This window comes from Pelophylax lessonae (assembly GCF_965119305.1).
Source record: "Pelophylax lessonae genome assembly, chromosome: 9".
In the NCBI taxonomy this organism is placed as follows: Eukaryota; Metazoa; Chordata; class Amphibia; order Anura; family Ranidae; genus Pelophylax; species Pelophylax lessonae.
The window spans coordinates 188057422-188081138 of NC_138776.1; the positions used below are offsets into that span (position 1 = coordinate 188057422).

The 23717-nt window shown below is 44.9% G+C and overlaps 1 protein-coding gene across 3 annotated transcripts in view; it reads left to right on the top strand.

Moving 5' to 3' along the window:
• LOC309563613 (mannose-binding protein C-like) overlaps positions 1-23717 on the top strand; it is a 137901-nt gene that overhangs the window by 85821 nt on the left and 28363 nt on the right. The window contains exon 3 of one of the 3 annotated variants that reach the window (XM_082268117.1): positions 14279-14365. The exons of the other annotated variants lie outside the window; for them this stretch is intronic. Within the exon in view, the coding sequence (XP_082124243.1) occupies positions 14279-14365 (87 nt within the window). The remainder of the gene's footprint in view (positions 1-14278; positions 14366-23717) is intronic. 3 annotated transcript variants of the gene reach the window in all.

Sequence of the window (23717 nt, forward strand, 5' to 3'; positions counted from 1 at the left end):
CATAGCACAAGAGTGGTGGATGCACTAGTTGTGTCCGTCCGGGAAACCTTTAGTCTTGAGGTTACACCGGCAGAGGTAGCTGAAACTGAGATTCCTTTTTTGGTACTTGTTAGCCTACCAAAAGGGCGAAGGATTTTCCTTTACCCAAATGGGGTCGTTTAGAAACGAACCCCTGTTATTTCCAAACGCATGGCTAGGTGCTATCCGTTTGAGGAATTCCTCTTTATAGGATAGACGGTACCACCTGCTGTCTTGCCACAGACTGTTAGGATAAAAAGACCTCGTAACTAACGAGGACCTTCCTTTTCTGCTCATATAGAGTTGTTCGTTCCGCGAGGGCGGGCGATAAGGCGAAACCCTCCAAAGCCCCTTTAGAGGGGTTTCAAAGGGCGCTGGTCGGGTAAACAAAGAGTCCGGCTCAGCCAAGCCTGAAGAATATAGCCTGATGCGCCCCTACCCATCTCTGGGGTGGGGGGGGGGATGTCTTCACCGGTTTCTGGAGGAGACAGGATCGAGTTTCGATCACTTCCACCGGTGCGATTCTTCCCTTCTAACATTGAACGGTTTCAGGGGTTCTATTCGAACCTATTCACAATGCCCAGGAAAGAGGGCAAGGTGCGTCCAAATCTGGACTTGGGAAGAAATAGAGTCCATCCGTACAGTGGTGGCCTCCCTGCATCAAAGAGATTTCCTGGCGTCCATAGACATATAGGATGCCTATCTTTATATCCCCATCATCGCAGGACATCAGCGTTTTTTCGCTTTCCCAAAGATCATCCCTGGTTCCCACCAGGAGACTGAACTATCTGGGCCTAAGGTTGGATACATCCTGGGCAAGAGAGTTTCTCCTTGCTGGGAAACTCCAGAAGGTTCAGTCAACGATTCGGATGTTGCTGTCCGTCAATTGGCTGGGACTGATGGTGGCCTTCTTAGAGGCAGTACCGTATACCCAGTCTCATACCCGAATTCTCCTGAAGGAGATGCTTTTTTAATGGAATCAGAATTCCGATTCCCTGGACAATCGGATCCGGTTGAGCGAGCGGACCAGGAAGTCTCCGATGCTCAACCAGGGGAAGTCATTTCTTCCGATAGTATCCAGATTACCAATAAGGGTATCGGAACTGAGAGCGATCAGATTTTGTCTGATTTACTGGATCGAGCAGCTCTAGAGCAGCCCGATTCGGATCCAATCGCATATGGCCTCTTCATCCAGAGGTTTTTCCCTAGCTGTCCCTTCATTGGGACATCCCGGATGTGGATCTGTTGGCACCTTGGCCTAACAGGAAGGTGCGGAGGTTTGTAGCTCGCGCCACAATCCTCTAGCGGACGCAGCAGAAACGCTGATCGCCCCGTGGGGGCAGTATCAGCTACGGCATGCCTTCCATCCTCTCAAGTTGCTGCGGGAACTTCTTCGCAGGATAGAGGTGGAGGGAATTCCAGTTATTCTGGAAATTCCGGATTGACCTCGTCGAGCCTGGTACGCCGACTTGGCGAGGCTAGTCGCGGACGCTCCTTGGAGACTTCCTCTCAGGGAGGATTTGCGGTCTCAGGGACTGATCTTCCATCTTGCTTTACAGTCGCTGGCTTAATGGCCTGGCCATTGAGACCCAGGTACTGAAGGACAAGGGAGTGTCAGCTTCAGTTATTCCTACCTCCAGTTAAAGCAAGGAAAGCGACTTCCAGCACATGGAAGTCTTATATTGCATGGTGTGAATCTATTGGATTTCCCCCACAGACCTATTCGGTGACCCGAATTTTGGTCTGTCTGCAACAAGGGGTTGAGCAGAAACTATCCTTGAGCACGATCAAGGGTCATGTTTTCGGCGTTAGCAATCTTCTTTCAAGAGACCTTTGGCTAATCATTCCTTGGTGCGGAATTTCAACCAGGGGGTGCGACATCTGGCTCCGCCAGTGTGCGCACCCTTACCGCCTGGTATCTTAATTTAGTGTGGTCGGTTCTTCAGAAACTTCTCTTTGAAGATATTAGGGAGATTCCCTTGCTTACATTCCCAGAAGGTGGCCTTCTTGGTGGCCATTACTTCTGTCCGCAGGGTGTCAGAACTGGCCGCATTATCCTTTCGTTCCCCAGATCTGGTGGTTCATAGGGATAAGGTGGTTCTTCTTCCGAATCCATCCTTCCTTCCTAAAGTGGTTTTCGTAAGACGGACTCACTTTTTGTGATCACGGATAGCCCTTGAAGGGGGTTGCCTGTGTCTGCCGCGACCATATCTACATGGATCAGTCAGACGGTGGTACAGGCTTATTCTATTAAGGGTCGGAATCCTCCGTTCCCTGTTAGGGCGCACTTCACTCGAGCGCTCAGTACTTCCTGGGCCTTTCGCCATCAGGCGTCAGTGGTCCAGATATGTAAAGCGGCCACCTGGTCGTCGGTACATACCTTTACAAAATTTTATAAAATTGATGTGATGGCATCGGCAGATGCCTCATTTGGCCGCAAGGTTTTGCAGGCCGCAATTTGAGGAGACCGGTGGTCTACCTCGAGGGTTTTTTTCTGTTTGAAAATTTTTTTGTTGAGTCTCATCATTAAGGATGAGCATTGTAAACTTCTAGTTGGCACCGGTTGGCCCTTCTAGATTTGGATTTGATTTCCATTTTCCCACCCCTCATTTGTGATACTGCTCTGGGACTTCCCGAAGGTGCTGTATCACCGAGGACTACGTCTGTCAATGAGCGATAGAGAAAAATGGATTTTTGTAAAATCTTACCGTAAAATCCTTTTCTCTTAGCTCATTGACAGACGTAGTACCCGCCCCTCTGTTTTTGTTGGGTTGGGTTAAATTCTCTAAGCACTGCTTTTGTGACATAACTGATTTGCTGTGGCAGAGAGAGAGAGGATATACCCTCGGGGACTGCCCCTGGGGTGTGGCCAGAGCATTTTTAATTTCCTGTCTAGTCCTACTCCTGTGGAGGCAACATAACCCGAAGGTGCTGTATCACCGAGGACTACGTCTGTCAATGAGCTAAGAGAAAAGGATTTTACGGTAAGATTTTACAAAAATCCATTTTTTTTTTAAAAAACGATTGTTCATGCTGAGGTTTATATTGTCTATAAAATGGTTACCTGTGGCACAGTGATTAGGAGTATTTTGTGGTATGTGTGTGCAGTGTATACAGCGAGTAGGCACAGATTCTGTTTAATCGCCCCCTTTAAGCCCTTTCCACTTTTAGCTGGGTACACACTTAAAGGAGAAGTACGGGGAAAGCTTGTTTGGCTGTATTCTATGGATCACAGGAGTGCAGTTCGTTTTGCGATACAGTTCTGTAAGCAACAACTTATTTTCTGGCAGTGCCCCTCCCAAGACTAGACTCTGGATCCGCCCCTGTCTCGTATGGCCAAAATAGAACAGTCCTTGCTGGGCAGAATAGCCTCCTTCAAAATGATGGAACTGCCTAGAATACTCTACCTGTTTAGGACCATTCCCATCCCTATAAATCACAAGTATCTCCAGGAACTGACATCTATCCTGAAACACTATGTATGGCTTGGGAAGAGGCCCAGATGTTCCTGGTGAAACACAAGAGAGTGGGGGGCGTTTGCTAGCCGGTTTTGGAAGACTACTACAACGCCTCACTTTTATCTCAAGCTAAAAAGTGGTTCCTCAACTCCCCGGAGGCGGTCTGGATAAAGCTGGAGACAGCTCTGTCTCAGTCTCCTTCTTTACACCTACTGCTCCTGGCGGATACGTGGAGACCCCTCACCCTCCACCCACTCCCTCCCACAACACAGGCCACAATACTGGCCTGGAGGAAACAAATCTCCGCCATTAAACTACAGCCTACCTTGACCCCAATGCAAATCCAAATCAAAACCCTGGAAATCTTGATACCCTACCTTAAAACTGCTAAATGGAGGGACCAGGGACTCCTGTGGGTGGACGAACTCTTCTCGTCCAAACACATCAAGCCATGGTCAGAACTCACTGGCCTCTACCAAGAACCGGTGTCCGCATCTTATTCCTATTTGCAGATCCGTTGGTTTCTCCTTAAATACCCTCCTCCAATTATCCACATGAACGACCATCTTCAGGTTTTCCTCACCACTCCTGACGATAAGTTGAAAGGCATCTCCCTAATTTACAACTTGTTAGGAGACAAGCTATCGTTCTCCAAAACCATACCCATGACCAAATGGGAAAAGGACCTAGGTACACAATTTTCCCCCCTGACATGGTCCAAATCATTTCAAGCGGTAACTACCGCAACACATTGCACAAACCACTGGGACCTTGCCCAAAAAATAGTTGCTAGGTGGTACAAAACCCCGGTTATACTAGCAAAATTAATTCCATCCTACTCACCCCTGTGTTGGCGAGGATGTGGCCAACCAGCCAATATTTATCACATTTTTTGGGCTCTAGTTACTGGAAACAAATCTTTACCGCTATGGCTACAATTTCGGCATTCTCCAACAACCTGACCCCGCACTGGCCATCCTCCACTTAGGTATCCATGATTACCCGAAAGTCTATCGCACAATTATGATCCACATATTACTGCAGCTTAGCCCCTAACCAAGCAGAGGTGCTGGCCTAAGTCAATTTAAACTACCAATACGAACGATTACTAGCTCTCAGGTCGAAGGCCTCAATGGCCTCCTTCGACTCACAATGGGAAGCTTGGTCATCCTGGTACCCCAAACAACCAGTATAATGCCAACTCATGTTGCTGTTGATGTTACTGTTTACCTATGCAAGTTTGTTTTACCATCTGTGTTAAATCCGTGATGATCCTTGATTCTTGTCACTGTTCAAAACTGTATATCCTTAGTGCAAAACATACTATTGTATCCTGTTATACTCTTTTTCTTTTCTCTGTTATGTTGAAATATCAATAAAAACTATTTGTAAAAAAATAAATAAATAAATTCAGATATGAGATGTGTTTAGACTGAAACCACATTACAAGAGTTGTTTACAAGACATGGGACACGATACACCGACTGGCCAATTAGAAATATAATTCACCACTATTACCACTAGAAAGCACAAAATATTTTGCACTGGGGAACGAGACACAATATGGTAATTGGATTGAGATACAAGGAGGAAAGATAAGGTCATATAATGAACTTAAAAGGAGGGGAGAAACCATGTCAATGAATGAATGGAGATATTTTCAGCTAAAACATTTTGTGGGATCCTTGCCACAACCCATCAGGTCCGAGAAGGACTGGAACCTGATGGAAAAACTATGTAACCCACAAACAAAAATAAAACACAGTATATCTCAGATATATAAAATGCTTACTGGGATGATGGGTCTGAAAAAGCCTCCATTCATAGAAACATGGGAAAAAGAGATAGGATCACGATTAAAAGAGTAAGAGATAAATATAATACTAAGAGCTGTACACAACTTTGCGGGCAACATAAACACCATCGAAATGAACTATAAATGTCTATCGAGATAGTATATAACGCCGGTAAAACTACAAAAATACCAACCAGAGAAATCCCCACTTTGTTGGAGGGGTTGCGGCATGCGGGCATGATGTTCCGTATCTGGTGGACTGCCCAAAAATTAGTGACTACTGGCAGAAGGTACAACAAAGTATTATGGAGATCACAGGGGTAGATATCATTGATGACCCATGGGTTTGCTTATTCCATAAAACTGATACAACAAAAAGTATTATAAAACCACAATAGTACCAAACCTAATAAATGCAACAAGGGGGGCAATCCCAAAAAAATGGCAAGAACCAGAAAGCCCAACATTTAGAGATTGGTTTAAAAGAATTGAATTAATATATAATATGGAGTATTTAGGTAGCAGAGAAGATCAGATAGAGGGTTTCTCAAACAAATGAGAGAAATGGGCAGACATTAAAAAGACCAGCAAATATTTAGAAATCTGGGTGGAGTAGGGGAGGAAGAGGGGAAGTATGCAAATGGAGAAGAAGAGGAGGATGCATAATAGTGGAAGAGATGAGTAAAAGATGAGCGGAAGGGTAAGTTGGAAGGGGGGGGGGGGATAAGTATTAATGTTATATAATTTTTTCATTTGAAACTGATTTTTTGTATGTATACATTGCATTGAAAATAAGAAAAATGTAAATAAGAAAAAATAAAAGCTCTCATAAAGGCCTCCTTCACATAGTACTTAAGTAATTTACATATGACATCTCTCGGGTTAGAGGCATTATCTGGAATAGGTAATAGAGCCCAGTGAACTCTGTCCACTTTAATGTTGTCGGGTGCGGAGTCCCCCCAAAATTTGGTTAAAAAGGCCCTGTTTGGTGGGGAGCAGGTAAGGAGCATGGGTAACTTCAGGCAGACCTGTAATGCAGATGTTCTGGCGTCTGTCTTTATTTTCATTATCATCAAGTTGATCCAGGAGGGAGTTCAAAACCTCTACATGGTATTTAGTAGTGTCTTGAATTGAGGAGGCAGCCTGCATAATGTCATTCTGTCCAGTCTCCACTGCTTCAACCCTGTGCCCCAGTGCAACTGTGTCCCTGAGCCCACCCACAGCTTGTTTGCAGGACAGTTCCACAGCAGCTATCAGTTGCTTAATATCAGCTTTAGTAGGAAGGGCTTTAATGTGTTCCCTAATGTCCCAATCAATGTCAGTGATATCAGTCAGGGCGAGGGGGAGAACTGACCCATGGAGTGTGTGGAAGCCGAGGGGCTGGTGTATTGCACCTGTTGTGTGCTTTTGGTACTGGATAAGCCGCAACTGGAAGCCTCACTGTGGTGTGTCTCATGCCAGTGCCATCTTTCAAGAGTCCTGTGCCTGCAGCATGCTGAGAAAAGGCGGCTTGTAGCCCGCCCGCTGGTGTTTTACTACATCCGGGTGGTTGGGAAGCAGTGCGGCAAGGAGATGGCATGGTGAGTGTGGTGGAGGAGAGTTGCAATCTGCTCTTGGGAGCTGTAAGGAAGCCCAGGGATCAGATTTAGGCCGCATGTCTGCTCTGTGTGCAGTCCAGGCCACGCTCTCGGAAGATGACTATTTAAGTGGAAAAGAGCTAACGATTTCACAATCTGTAAATCTAAGTTAAGGTTTTTGGCTTTTGATTTAAAAAAAATAATTTGGCTTGAGTCCTGAAATTATAGAAAATGTTATAATAATAATAAATGAGTTAGGATTAGGAATAGATATTATAGGGGGAGGCAATGAAGAGCATTAAAATGCCACCTACAAATATGCACATTTATGTTCTCAACCTCCTGTGGAAATACATTCTATTTTTTAAGTTAGAATTTTCATGTATGGCTATAGCCAATGGTTCAATGGTCAAAATAAAAATGATTAGAGATAAAGGGAATTATTAATGAGTGTCTAGGAGGATTGTGCTCTAGGAGGAACTCAAGGTGTCACTCATTCCAGTGTTATCACAGAGGGCAACATGGTGCAGAGGTCTTAGATTATGAGCCATTGGCATGGTAAAAAAAAAAAAAAAAAACCTTCCCATAGACTCTCCTGATAACAAAATCACATAAAGGGAAGATAAGGTAGAAGAGGGAGAGCTGAAAGAGTAAGGGGAGGGGTAGTAGAAGGAGGATACGTTGGTTCCAAGGAGTAGGAGGACAGAGGCAAAAAAGAGAGAAAGGAAGCCCAGGAAATTCATGAAAACCAGTAGAAGGTGACTAAATATGAAGTAAATGAATGCAAAGATTGACTTGCAACTGTAAAAGAAGCACTTTCTAAAGTTGAAGTATGAACATGAATTCTATAAAAAAAAAAATAATCTCTAGCCAATATACTGTATGTCTTATAGTGATATTGCACTGTAGTCACCTAAAGCAGAAGGGAACATTTAACAAGCAAATTAGAGACACTATTGGATGCAAGTCAGGATTCCTCGCAGTAAAGTGGTTGTGACAGTTTTACTGTGTATTTGTATATATATTATGTACCCCTTTTTGGAAACTAGCTGTTTCCAAGCCTAGGAGCAGAAGGTTTTTCTAAATGGAAGCAGATAACCACTCCTCAAATGGTCCAAAGGGACTCAATGCACTAAAGTTTTTAAATTGCTGATGCAATATTAAAGAATACAGATATAAACAGTTGCAACAGAACTGGGTAAATAAAATATTATGGAAAAGTAATAAAAAAAAAAGCTGATTAGGACTGGTGTACAGGGAAATCCGGGGCTCCTTGTTCTTCTTTACACTGAAGATAGTTCTTATTGACATTGGCTGTATGTTTGGAGTTGTTGTCCTGCTGCAGAATAAATTTGGGGCCAATCACACGCCTCCCTGTTGGTATGTATTGATGGATATGTATCTGCTTGCATTTCTCAGCTTTGAGGACACCATTGATATATTAAGAGCCATAGACTCAGTGGTCGGGCAAAGAAACATAATGCAGCAGATGAAAGACACATCATTCTTACTTTCTTTTGATATCAGAAAATGTCCAGTGTTGCCATCACTAGAGATGGGGTGAACACCCCCTGGTTCACGCCAGAACTTTTGAAACATTGCAAAAGTCCTCATTTTGAATGCTTATATGCAAGTTATTTGCCATAATAAGGCTATAGGGGCATGGGTACTGGCCTGGGGACATGCATCAATGCAAACATTTTTTTTAAAAAAGATCATTTTTACAGGAGCAGGGATTTTAATGATGCTTAAAGTGAAACAATAAATATGAAAAATTACTTTAAATTTAGTGCCTGGGGGTCCCCTTACTCTAATTGTAAAGTGGTGCGTCTTTACCGTGTATAGAACCTGCTGTAGCAAAACTGACATTTATAAAGAAAAAAAAAAGCCATTTAAATTGCTGGCAATACAAAAATGTTCAAAAAAACAGCAGGAGGTCCCCCCCAATCCATACTAGGCCCCCTTGAGCATGAAGCCTGGCTGGTCAGGAAAGAGGGGGGGGTTGAACGAGAGCCTCATGACCTCAACATGTGGGGGTGCTTTGGGGTGGGGAGGGGGCTCTGCCTTGTCTTATCCCTTTGTTGATGTGGACAAGGGTCTCTTCCCAACAACCCTGGGGTTTGCAGCCAGGGGCTTATTATTATCTGGAAGCCCTCTTGTATCCCTACCCATTCACCAAAAAAAAGTGTCAAAAGTAAATAAAGACAGGAGGCAGTTTTTGACAATTGCTTTAAAAAAACAAAAAAAAACAATGCTCCCCGATGTAGATCCATTGTCAATCACAATGTCCGTGGCTTTGCCGGACCCAAAACAGGAAAAAAAAAAACCCCTCTGCCTGTGACAAAGGCTAACCACAGAATGCCTGCTCTACCTTTTCACAGTTCTTAAATAGGTAAGGGGCGGGGCCACCTGGTGACCTCACCTGGTGGCACCGCCCCTTTGTGACATCACTGAACAATGCATGCTGAGCTAGTGACATCAATCAGTGCTTAGAATGCAGTGTGCATTGCATTGTGGGACGCTCGGCGAACATCCCGTTGAGCGCTCCACAAATTCGGGTGCTCGCCAAAGAGGCAAACAGGCGAAATTTGGAGAGAACTTTTGCTCAGCTCGAACTGTTCGCCTAACTCTAGCCATTACCACAGAACACCCGTTGACTATCCAGAGAAATCTGGCGAGAAGCGGTCTTCATTGAAGAATTGCAGCCAAAAAGACATACTTGTAAATAGCCTAGTAATCAAATTTTGAAATATTTGGCTGTAGCAGGAGGCAGTACATTAATAAATGGAGATTTGGTCAGAATCAATTGTGTGCTCAAAGATGAGAAATACAGACAGATAGTTAGCCATCATGTTATACAAACAGGGCAGCCTGTGATTGGACCCAAAATAATTCTGCAGCAGGACAATGACCCAAACATACAGCCAATGTCCTTAAGAACTATCTTCAGCCTAAGGAAAAACAAGTAGTCCTAGAAGTGATGCTTTGGCCCTTACAGAGCCCTGAGCCCAACATCAAGTCTGTCTGGGATTACATAAGGAGACAGAAGTATTTGAGGAGGCCTACATCCACAGAAGGTCTGTGGTTAGATTTTTGCAAGGAATTTTTGAACAACCTACCTGTAGAGTTGCATCAAAAACTGTGTACAAGTGTACCTAGAAGAATTGATGCTGTTTTAAAGGAAAACAGGGGCCACGCCAAATATTGACTTGATGTGGATTTCTCTTCGTTCATTTACTTTACATTTCCATTTTAATACTTTCCATTTTGTTAACTGATATAAATAAACTATTAACATGTCTATTTCTGAAAGCATTCTTAATTTACAGCATTTTTTCACACCTGCCTAAACCTTTTGCACAGTACTGTATGTTTAAACTCTAGCTCTAATAATTGTCTAATTCGGTGAATTTGCATTCTCAGGTCCTATAAATGCCTGACAGTGAAGTCCACCTAATGCACCTTCATGTGAACAGGGGACAACACAGTTGCACTGCTCCTGAATTCACAGCAGAGTTGCCATTCTCATCTAGGCTGCACCTGTTTGCACTACAGTGGAATGAAAAAAGGTTGCATGGATTGAGGCTATCATCATTGTCACTGCTTATTCAAAAGCTTGTAGCGTGTTAATCAAACACCTGACCAAGCCCAATACTACCCACTGCTTTCTGGATTGGCCGGACTGAATGTGCAGTGGAAACCCCTTTCCACTGTGAGCTTTAGGGTCTGGGGGGGGGGGGGGGATGATAGAGGAAATTAGGAATGATAAAGGAAGTTTTTTTAAAGTGTACTTATGCATCATATAGAACTGGATTTGGTAAAGCTTTAGAATGTAAAACAGGATCCCTATTTGTAATTTAGGTGTGATGAAATGTCAATCTCATCCCCAGTGATGGTGCTGGGTATTTTCACATTTTCAGCAAGTACATAAGATACATGTTGATTTTGCCAGAAATGCAGTGTCATGATCACTTCTATGAGCTGAACTAAAAGTATAAAGAGTGTTTTCTTTCTTCTGTAAAATGACAACCCCCCCCTACACTATTGTAATGGAGATAAAGAAATAAAGACTGCACAGCATGAAGCAGATATCCTACAGAATGACCTGGACAAAATAACAGAGTGGACAACGACATGGCAAATGAGGTTTAATGTGGAGAAGTGTAAGATTTTGCACTTGGGGACTAAAAACAGAAAAACACAATACATGTTAGTAGGGGAACCCTTGGGCAAATCAAAAATGGAGAAGGATCTGGGAGTCTTGGTGGATGATAGATTAGGCAACAGCATGCAATGTAAAGCGGCAGCTGCCAGAGCCAGCAGAATATTAGCATGCATAAAGAAAGGGATGTATTCCAGAGATAAGACTATAATCCTTCCACTTTATAAAACTCTGGTCCGACCGCATCTGGAGTATTCTGTCCAGTTCTGGTCGCCAGTCCTCAGGAGGGATTTGTTGGAGCTGGAGAGAGTCCAGAGAAGGGCAACTAAACTGATTATTGGATTGGAGGACCTTAATTATGAAGAGCGTCTGCAATCGCTCGATTTATTCGCCCTGGAGAAGAGACGCCTGAGGGGGGACATGATAGCAATTTATAAATATCTCAATGGGGATCTCAGCTTAGAAAAAAATCTGTTCAGTCGAAGGGATTGCATGAGGACAAGAGGGCATACAATGCGATTAGAGGAGAAGCGTTTTAATCTCAGGCAACGTGGGGGGTTCTTTACTGTTAGGGCTACAAGATTGTGGAATTCTCTACCACAAGAGGTGGTTTCTACAGGAAGTATGGTGGCTTTCAAAAGACTCTTAGACGTACATCTCAAGGATCAGGACATTCAGGGCTATGTGAGATGATTACAGCCACACACACCTACACAGGTTGACCTGGATGGACTATTGTCTTTATTCAACTTCACCTACTATGTAATAGGGATGATCGAACGGTTCGGGTCGACCATTGGTTCGGCCCGAACATTGGGTGTTCGAGGTTCGGCCGAATTTAGAACTTTTTGCCCAAAAAGTTCGGAATTCGGCAACCAGAACCGCCCAAAATGCAATGCTTCAGGAAATTGGCTTTAAAAGCCCATGATTGGACCAGAACCATTAGCAAAAGCCAATTGAGGGGGCAGGAGAATGCTAGGAATGTGATTGGAGTGACTAGGGGGTCCCTAGACCAATCATTAGTGAATACGCCCCCCAGTATATAAGATCGCCCCCGCCATATTCCTAGCATTGTTATACTGGACATGGAAGAGAGTGGAAGCAGTTCTGTTAATTTTACTTTAAAAGTGTCATTTAGCTATTTATTAGTGTGAGGAAAGGGATATCTAGTGTAGTTAGAGTGCTCCTTTACACTTAAGTTAGCTTCAAAAATTGAGTTTCTGTAGGGAAAGTGTTAAGTGTAAGGGGACCGTAGTGTAGTGTAGGGTTAACTGGCAGTGACTGCTATTGAAGGGTGACAAAACCCTTCCATAGCAGGGTGACCGCTATAGAGAAATGATAATTTCTCTGAATAGCTTCGGCACACCCATATGGCTTCTCACCAGCCAAGCATTTTTTATGCTGCAGGGGCTGCCACTGCCAGTGCTTTTTTGAGGACATGTTTGATGTCAGACATGACATCTGAACATGTGTATAGGGGGTATATATAAACATATATGTCTGAATATATACCCCTAGACATATATAGGTGTGATAGTAGCAGAAATAAATGCTTGCGCTAATGAAATCATTTACAGTAATATATTTCTGCTACTATCACACCTATATATGTCTAGGGGTATATATTCAGACATATATGTGTATATATACCCCCTATACACATGTTCAGATGTTTTGCCTGCCTCAAAAGAACCCAAAAAAATGCCAAAAAAACGCTAGCGTCAAAAAAAAAAATACCCAGGTGTGTCTGGCATTTTTTGGGGGGTTTTGGAGGCAGGCAAAACATCTGAACTTGTGTATAGTGGTGTATATACACACATCCATATATTTATATACACACGTAGACATATATAGGTGTGATTTTAGCAGAAATATATGCTTGCGCTAATGAAATCATTTACAGTAATATATTTCTGCTACTATCACACCTATGTATGTCTAGGTGTGTATATAAATATATGTATGTGTGTATATATACCACTACACACAAGTTCAGATGTTTTGCCTGCCTCAAAAGAACCCCAAAAAATGCCAAAAAAAACGCTAGCGTAAAAAAAAAAAAAAAAAAATGCCCAGGTGTGTTTTTGCTGGCATTTTTTGGGGGTTTTTGGAGGCAGGCAAAACATCAGAACTTGTGCACAGTACCACTATACACAAGTTCAGATGTTTTTCCTGACTGCAAAGAACCCAAAAAAATGCCTTCTATTAAACCGGCAAGGTGTTACAGCAGCGAAGCCAACCCCCTGTCAGAAAGTTTTCTAATACAAACAATCTTTTTTTTTATGGTTCTGGACATGCTACAGAGCTGAAACTTCACATGTACACTTTTTAGACCCCCCAGATCTGAAATCCAAAGTAAAAATCAAAAAATCTATTTTTTTTCTTTTCAATAATTGGCTTTTTTTTATCAAAAATGACAATTTTTAAGAACTTTTTTTGTGTGATTTTGTGTCTGGGGGGGTCTAAAAGGTGTACCTGTGAAGTTTCAGCTCTGTAGCATGTCCAGAATCAGAAAAAAAGATCATATAGGTGTTAAAGTTAAAGGAGGATCCCGACCCACATCCCTGTTCTACTGAAAAATTATCTTTTTTTTTTCATGGTTCTGGACATGCTACAGAGCTGAAACTTCACATGCACACCTTTTAGACCCCCCAGATACTAAATCCAAAGTAAAGATAAAAAAATCTCTCTTTTTTTTTGTGTGATTAATAGTTAATGGGGCATGACCCAGAACCCTAGGCACTTTTTAGGGGCATTTATTGGGTTTTAGGGCTTAAAAATGGTGTTTTTTGATTACCGAAGTTCGGGTCCCATTGATTTCAATGGGGTTCTGAAATCCGAACCGAACTTTTGGGAAATTCGGGTGTTCTGGTCGAACCAAACTTTTCAAAAGTTCGATCATCCTTACTATGTAACTATGAAGACATGTTTGAAGTTTAGCCTGGGTGACAAACATGGCTCCCTCCATAGATACAGTGGAGTAAGTGAGTGTTGCCAAAAAGTGTGTTATTCAAAGTATTACTAGGATACAATAAAATAAAAAAAAATATGAAAAAATAAAACCATTGCAGCCACTACATCTAAGCACCAGTAAGGTGCAATATATTACATTTTTGTTTTGGGGTTAGATAAGCTTAAAGATCAAATTGCCCAGAATTAGAATTTGTATGTGTTTATATTATAGAAATAATAGTTTAACAATGTAGTTTTTACTGCTATGTGTTTACCATAGCATCTCAAAGCTATTGTATAATATTTGTTTCCTTAGGCCCGACTGGAAATAAAGGAGAGAAAGGTGAAAAAGGAATTGGTTTGCTGGGAGGACAGGGACAAAAAGGAGAGAAAGGAAGCCCAGGTAATTCACGAAAACCAATAAACGCATTGTAGTGATTGTCATGCAACTGTAAAACAAGGACTTACCGAAGTACTTGAAATTGAATTATGTAAAGAATATACATATATGGTCTACATACTGTATCTCTTGAATCTTATTGCATTGTAGTCACCTAAGTGAGACATTTATCAAGGAAATGAGTGAGACCTTTGGATGCAAACTAGAATTCCTCTCAGGTAGTAAAATCTACATGTTAGTTTTATTGTGTATTTGCGACCACTGCAATTGCATTCCTGGACAACCAGTTGAGACAGGTTTGCACATCTATGGGGCTAATCAACCAGTGTGCTAGAACATAGTAGTGATGGTGTCACCCTCTCTGCAAAAGGTAAGAAACATTGCAGAGCTGCGATGTGCAAATAGTGGCTATATATATATAGTATGTGCTATATAGTAGCTATATATAATCATAAAAAAATTTAAAATATGCACATTAGTGTTGAGCGAACACGGACTGTATTATTCGTGTTCGTACCGAATAATTGGATTTTTTTTACCCGAACACGGACACGGACACTTTACTGTATGTTCGGGTAAAAATCCGTGTTCGGTCGTTTTATTTCCGGGTTTTGCATGCTTTGGCGCTCTTTTCATGGCGGGCTTTCAACAGCCAATCAACAATCGTTTAACTGGTGTGCCTTAAGCCATCCCAGCCATGCCTGCAAATGTCTTAGTAGCTGTGATTGGCCGTCTGAAGCATGTGACCAAGTCTTTATAAGTTCGAGGCAGCCGCCGCAGCAGCGTCATTCTGCTGCTTAGCTAAGGGACAGAGCACACATCAATGTGCTGGCTGCTGATTAGGGAAAGATAGGCAGGAAAAAACCATTTGTGTCCGGATAGAATTGAGGGACAGGTCGGAGTGTTTAGGCAGGGCGAGTTGTAGGCATTTTAGGGATAGAATCTGCTGAATTATAGGGTCAGTGTCTTCTACAAACTACAATCGATATTGCTGTGTGGGGGGTGGGGTGAATCTGCACTCAATCCTGATCTACGATCTCTTCTCAATCCTGTTAGGGACAGAGTCTGCTGAATTTTAGGGAAACTGTGTTCTACAAACTACAATCGATATTGCTGTGTGGTGTGGGATTGGAGATAGGCAGGTGTCAGTGATCCACATCCATTTTTCTGTGTGTGAGCTGCAGTGAACACAATCTTTTTGGGCTGCAGTGAACACAATCTTTTTGGGCTGCAGTGAACACAATCTTTTTGGGCTGCAGTGAACACAATCTTTTTGGGGTGCAGTGAACAAAATCTTTTTGGGGTGCAGTGAACACAATCCTTTTTGGTGTGCAGTGAACACAATCTTTGTGGGGTGCAGTGAACAAAATCCTTTGTGGGGTGCAGTGAACACAATCTTTTTGGGGTGCAGTGAACAAAATCCTTTTTGGGGTGCAGTGAACAACATCCTTTTTGGGGTGCAGTGAACACAATCTTTTTGGGGTGCAGTGAACAAAATCCTTTGTGGGGTGCAGTGAACACAATCTTTTTGGGGTGCAGTGAACACAATCTTTTTGGGGTGGAGTGAACAACATCCTTTTTGGGGTGCAGTGAACAAAATCCTTTTTGGGGTGCAGTGAACAAAATCATTTTTGGGGTGCAGTGAACACAATCTTTTTGGGGTGCAGTGAACACAATCTTTGTGGGGTGCAGTGAACACAATCTTTTTGGGGTGGAGTGAACAACATCCTTTTTGGGGTGCAGTGAACAACATCCTTTTTGGGGTGCAGTGAACACAATCTTTTTGGGGTGCAGTGAACACAATCTTTGTGGGGTACAGTGAACAGAATCTTTGTGGGGTGCAGTGAACACAATCTTTGGGGGGTACAGTGAACACAATCTTTTTGGGGTGCAGTGAACACAATCTTTGTGGGGTGCAGTGAACACAATCTTTTTGGGGTGGAGTGAACAAAATCATTTTTGGGGTGCAGTGAACAACATCCTTTTTGGGGTGCAGTGATCAAAATCCTTTTTGGGGTGCAGTGAACACAATCTTTTTGGGGTGCAGTGAACAAAATCCTTTGTGGGGTGCAGTGAACAGAATCTTTGTGGGGTGCAGTGAACACAATCTTTGGGGGGGTACAGTGAACACAATCTTTTTGGGGTGCAGTGAACACAATCTTTGTGGGGTACAGTGAACAGAATCTTTGTGGGGTGCAGTGAACACAATCTTTGGGGGGGTACAGTGAACACAATCTTTTTGGGGTGCAGTGAACAACATCCTTTTAGGGTGCAGTGAACACAATCTTTGTGGGGTGCAGTGAACAACATCCTTTTAGGGTGCAGTGAACACAATCTTTGTGGGGTACAGTGAACAGAATCTTTGTGGGGTGCAGTGAACACAATCTTTGGGGGGTACAGTGAACACAATCTTTGTGAGGTGCAGTGAACACAATCTTTGTGGGGTGCAGTGAACACAATCATTGTGGGGTGCAGTGAACTCAATCTTTGTGGGGTACAGTGAACACAATCTCATACTTCTGAAGATTTGAGGGTGCTGCCTGTTCCATACTCCCCCTACTCCTCATCTAGCCTTTTAGGGGTACAAACAATAGTAATTGGGGCCTAGTGTGGTTGTGTACGTGTGATATACATACACTTTTTTTGGATCATATTTTCTATTCCGCTATTTAATCAAAAACCTTTGGGGATCAGTTAAATTGGGGGATAGTCTGTGTTGGTACGTGTGAGAGAGATCCACCTTTCCAAGTTGTTGGGGTTCATCTCATACTTCTGAAGGTTTGAGGGTGCTGCCTGTTCCATACTCCCCCTACTCCTAGCCTTTTAGGGGTACAAACAATAGTAATTGGGGCCTAGTGTGGTTGTGTACGTGTGATATACATACACTTTTTTTGGATCATATTTTCTATTCCGCTATTTAATCAAAAACCTTTGGGGATCAGTTAAATTGGGGGATAGTCTGTGTTGGTACGTGTGAGAGAGATCCACCTTTCCAAGTTTTTGGGGTTCATCTCATACTTCTGAAGATTTGAGGGTGCTGCCTGTTCCATACCCCCCCTACTCCTCATCTAGCCTTTTAGGGGTACAAACAATAGTAATTGGGGCCTAGTGTGGTTGTGTACGTGTGATATACATACACTTTTTTTGGATCATATTTTCTATTCCGCTATTTAATCAAAAACCTTTGGGGATCAGTTAAATTGGGGGATAGTCTGTGTTGGTACGTGTGAGAGAGATCCACCTTTCCAAGTTGTTGGGGTTCATCTCATACTTCTGAAGGTTTGAGGGTGCTGCCTGTTCCATACTCCCCCTACTCCTCATCTAGCCTTTTAGGGGTACAAACAATAGTAATTGGGGCCCAGTGTGGTTGTGTACGTGTGATATACATACACTTTTTTTGGATCATATTTTCTATTCCGCTATTTAATTTAACTGGGCCTCCATGCGAGACCTGTGTGCCTTGTTGCGCTGTTTTGAGTACTCCACCAACATGGCCAGTGGCAATGACGCCGTTCTCAGCTTAACTATCCCACTTCTATGCCTCCTTGAAAAAACAATTCGGGCGATGATGGAAGAGGATGTGGCACAGGATGAGGAGGAGGAGGAGGATGAAGAGGTAACATTTCCAAGGCTTTCAGGGCAGTCATTCGCAAGGGGCTCCGAGGGTGGGTTCCTGCACACGCAAACGCCAGGGACGCAATTGTCCAGCAGGGGCACAGTTCTGGAGGATGAGGAGGATGAGGAGGAGGAGGAGCTGGAGGAGGAGATGGAACCATGTTCACAGCAGGGTGGCACCCAGGCCAGCTCATGGCCATCACTGGTGCGTGGCTGGGGGGATACAGAGGACACGGACGATACACCTCCCACAGAGGACAGCCTTTCGTTGCCTCTGGGCAGCCTGGCACACATGAGCGATTACATGCTGCAGTGTCTCCACAACGACCGCCGAGTTGCCCACATTCTAACTTGTGCTGATTACTGGGTGGCCACGCTGCTGGATCCCCGTTACAAGGACAACGTACCGTCCTTAATTCACTCACTGGAGCGCGATCGCAAGATGCGCGAGTACAAGCGCACGCTGGTAGACGCCATGCTGCTGGCATTCCCATCTGACAGCGGGGCCACAGTGGAAGCACAAGGCAGAGGAGGAGGAGGAGGAGGTCGCCAACGCAACCAGGGCACCGCCAGCACCTCAGAAGGCAGGGTTAGCATGGCCGAAATGTGGAAAAGCTTTGTCAGCACGCCACAACAAACAGCAGCACCAGCAGCTCAGATGGAACGTCTTAGCAGGAGGCAGCATTTTACCAACATGGTGGAGCAGTATGTGTGCACACGCCTACATGTAGTGAATGACGGGTCTGCCCCCTTCAACTTCTGGGTCTCCAAATTGGGCACATGGCCTGAGCTTGCCCTTTACGCCTTGGAGGTGCTGGCGTGCCCTGCAGCCAGTGTATTATCTGAACGGGTATTTAGCACGGCTGGGGGCGTTATAACAGACAAGCGCAGCCGCCTGTCCAGAGACAATGTGGACAAGCTCACGTTCATTAAAATGAACCAGGCATGGATCCCACGGGACTTTTCCGTACCTTATGCAGAATAGCAATGGATACCGACCTTACCCACCCATTGTTCCATTTTTGCTCTTTCTCACTCTTTTGGGGTGTACCCTCATTTAAAATTTTTGAAAAGAAGCAGTGTTGGCTACCTCGTCCTCCTCCTCAGGGCCAGATTAATGTAGGGGCTATTGGAGCTGCAGCTCCAGGCCCCTACCTTTTATATAGGCCCCGGGTTGGCCATATTCACTGTTACCGCTCTTCTGTCACTTGTAAACACAGAAGTCTGGCTTCTATGCTCGCTTCCCCAGGCAGCACCCTCAGAACCTCCCCACACAGCGTGAAGGCCGGACAAGGAGGGACAGTTGGCGATGCATGGATGTGTTTATGGGCTTCAGAGACAGCATCCCATGTTGAATTAGGCATGCATGGCTGCACCCTTCCTCCTCTGGGTGCATGGCAAGGCACGGCCCTTAAGGCCCTTCAAAATCCTCAGCACCAAGCCCATGATGCTGTTAATCCGGCCCTGGTCCTCCTCCACCGCCGCTTCCACCTACACCGCCCATAGGTGTGCGCAGCCTATTGCATTAAGGTGTGCACCCCAAAGTTGAAATACACATGCATGTGTTTGCCAGCAGGGAGAGTAATGTATCGGGGCCATGTACCTGTAGGCAAGGAGAAATAGAGCAGAGCAGGTCCCAGGGAGATCTTTCCCATCTCCTCACTGGCAATGCTATGTGCCCTAGGTGATTAGGGTGTGCCCAGGCACACCCAGCACACCCTGTGCGCACGCCTATGTCACCGCCACATCCACCACCACCTCAACCTCCCTCCTACTCCATATGGGCCTCGTCCTTCAGAGATGAAGAAGAACATTGTTTTATTTTTCTGTTTTTTTTTGTTGTTTTAAGTTATTTCCCTATCCACATTTGTTTGCAGAGCACTTGCCATGCTCTTAATTACGTTTTGCTGCCATTTGCAGCACTCTAGCCCTTTCCTTTGGTGTTTTAGAGCCATTTTAGTGCCTTAAAGTTCGGGTCCCCATTGACTTCAATGGGGTTCGGTGTCCGGGAAAAGTTCGGTAAAAGTCCGGGACACGGACCCGGACTTTTTTTTAAAGTTCGGCCGAACCCGTCGAACACGGACATCTAGGTGTCCGCTCAACCCTAATGCACATCAATTGTACATTTTATTATGATTATATATAGGGGGTATCACCACTATTTGCACATCGCAGATCTGCGATATTTCTTCCCTTTTGCAGCTGTGCGCTTCACTTGCCGCATTAGCACCCTCGCTTTTACCTCAGGCACCACCATAGCACCCTCAAAAAAACTGTCTGGAGCACCTCCCGGATTGGCTTTGAATTTTGCTACCCTGCCCCTTCCTCCAAGTTTTTTCTCTCTATCTTATCTTCCTAACATTTGGTAGTCCTATCCCAAAAAATTCTAAGAAGTATCTATCTTTTTTTTTTTTTTTTTTTAATCCCATAAACGAAATGTGGAAATAACGTTTATTTCAAACAATCATTCCATAAACGCATACCACATACACTGCATATATCATTTGAGGAAAATATGCTTTTGAATACTAATCCAGGCCAGGCCAGCATATGAATCTGAGGGTCAACCTAAAAACGTGAGTAGGAGCAGTTCTGGGGACCCTGATGTGAGGAGGGGGCTCTATGGGAACCCTGATGTGAGGAGGAGAGGGCTCTGTGGGGACCCTGATGTGAGGAGGAGGGGGCTCTGTGGGGACCCTGATGTGAGGAGGAGGGGGCTCTGTGGGGACCCTGATGTGAGGAGGAGGGGGCTCTGTGGGGACCCTGATGTGAGGAGGAGGGGGCTCTGTGGGGACCCTGATGTGAGGAGGAGGGGGCTCTGTGGGGACCCTGATGTGAGGAGGAGGGGGCTCTGTGGGGACCCTGATGTGAGGAGGAGGGGGCTCTGTACTCTATACATTATGTTTTGTATGTTACTTACTCCTCCTGACCCCTGCACCCTACACAGTATGTTATACATTACATAGCCCTGACCAAAGTGTTTATTATCCCAACAGTTGCAGGTTTAAATGAAGATCTTCTTTAAGGTAGGCTCAGTGATCAGTTTCTGTGTGAAGTAAGGCATGTGTGATGGAAACGTTTATTTCTCTATCGCTCATTGACAGACGTAGTCCTCGGTGATACAGCACCTTCGGGTTATGTTGCCTCCACAGGAGTAGGACTAGACAGGAAATTAAAAATGCTCTGGCCACACCCCAGGGGCAGTCCCCGAGGGTATATCCTCTCTCTCTCTGCCACAGCAAATCAGTTTTTTTTTTCTGTCTAGTCAGGAGTAAGGACCTAGATACCTTGCTGGGATCTTCGGTCCTGGCAGGATTTTTTTCTTAGAAAAGAATTTTTTAAGACAGCTTTTTTTCTCCAGTGTTCCTGTGAGATCTTCAAGCAAGAAAGCTGAACTGGGCGACGGGCGGGATGTTGAGATCCAGTGGTCACCCCAGTTCAGCCTACGAGCGCGTGCAGGCCATAGCTCCGCGCTGGGTCGGCCGCGACATAGTCCCACTGGACGGGGACTGACCCTGCGAGTTAAACGTCTCGCTGAAACGCCAAAGACCATGAGTCACGGCGCCCGTATTGGTCGACAGCCCTCCTACCTCGGTGGAGAGGGGTACTGTCAGGAGTTGGCGCCTGCCTGGTTCCGGTATGGTGAGTAGTATGTTCCCCCTTTCCCCCTGACGGGTCTTGTGGTGAACGCGGGCCCCTCTCTGTAATGGTAAGGATGGGTTCCCCTCTATCCTACAACATGTCACAGATCCCCCTAATTGAGTGTGATTTTTGTGTACAAGAAGCCAGGAGGCTTGGTTTGGGAGCTGACAATCTAATTGTAAAAATGTGTAAATGATTGTAGTCAGTGGCAGTACTAGAACTTTACTGTGATAGTATAAGGTATCCTACCTGTCAGTAGCCACAGGGCGATGTCTATACATGTATACTGCATTCCAGATCATTCCTCCAGCTAAGCAGATGCCTCCCGACGGCCACGGACCGCATACGGCCCGCTAGGGTCCGGTACCTCCGACCACGCTGACCACCATGAGGGTGAAGGGTTGTGAGGCCGAGATCCTTCTGCAGACATGTAGATCGCACGAGGCCGCCATTTTGGTGTAGCCTCGTGTCTCCAGCATGGGGGCGGCCATGTTTGAGGTGACTCAAACACCTCATGGAGCCAGGGGGAGGAGCCGGCAGGCGTGTTAAGGGGCGGAGCCGCCTCTTTTACCCAGGAAATAGGGCCAAAGACTTCCTGTCTGTAACAAGACAAGCACTGAGCAAGCTGATGAAAACTTTTGTGCATCAGGGATGAGCCTTGGGGTCTGTCTCTCTCTCTGTGGGGTCCAAAAAGGCAGGTAACACTGAGGGGCGCTGTTGCGACTGGGGGACACAAAAAAAAAAAAAAAAGTTTTTTTTTTTTTACTTTGTCATTTTTTGTCGCTGGCAAGTGTCTTGTATAATCATTGACCCTGCCGCATAGGTATCCCCACCTGATCCCCTCAAGGTGGCCGCAGGACCCTTCAGTACCCCACTTGTTTTTAATGCATTATCGGCAGTTTTGGAGTCTTTGGTATCCCGGGTGGAGGTGGCCTGTCAGGGACGGGGATCAAGAAGCGACCCCCGCCTACCCCTATTGTTTATCAGATACTTCAGATACGGATTCGGAACTGGTCAATGCAGTTGCAGGTCCCTCTTAGGGGGCTGTTGTCTCAGGTAATATCTCCTCAGCAGTGAGGAGCACGTTTCTGCCTCCGCCATAGCACAAGAGTGGTGGATGCACTAGTTGTGTCCGTCCGGGAAACCTTTAGTCTTGAGGTTACACCGGCAGAGGTAGCTGAAACTGAGATTCCTTTTTTGGTACTTGTTAGCCTACCAAAAGGGCGAAGGATTTTCCTTTACCCAAATGGGGTCGTTTAGAAACGAACCCCTGTTATTTCCAAACGCATGGCTAGGTGCTATCCGTTTGAGGAATTCCTCTTTATAGGATAGACGGTACCACCTGCTGTCTTGCCACAGACTGTTAGGATAAAAAGACCTCGTAACTAACGAGGACCTTCCTTTTCTGCTCATATAGAGTTGTTCGTTCCGCGAGGGCGGGCGATAAGGCGAAACCCTCCAAAGCCCCTTTAGAGGGGTTTCAAAGGGCGCTGGTCGGGTAAACAAAGAGTCCGGCTCAGCCAAGCCTGAAGAATATAGCCTGATGCGCCCCTACCCATCTCTGGGGTGGGGGGGGGGATGTCTTCACCGGTTTCTGGAGGAGACAGGATCGAGTTTCGATCACTTCCACCGGTGCGATTCTTCCCTTCTAACATTGAACGGTTTCAGGGGTTCTATTCGAACCTATTCACAATGCCCAGGAAAGAGGGCAAGGTGCGTCCAAATCTGGACTTGGGAAGAAATAGAGTCCATCCGTACAGTGGTGGCCTCCCTGCATCAAAGAGATTTCCTGGCGTCCATAGACATATAGGATGCCTATCTTTATATCCCCATCATCGCAGGACATCAGCGTTTTTTCGCTTTCCCAAAGATCATCCCTGGTTCCCACCAGGAGACTGAACTATCTGGGCCTAAGGTTGGATACATCCTGGGCAAGAGAGTTTCTCCTTGCTGGGAAACTCCAGAAGGTTCAGTCAACGATTCGGATGTTGCTGTCCGTCAATTGGCTGGGACTGATGGTGGCCTTCTTAGAGGCAGTACCGTATACCCAGTCTCATACCCGAATTCTCCTGAAGGAGATGCTTTTTTAATGGAATCA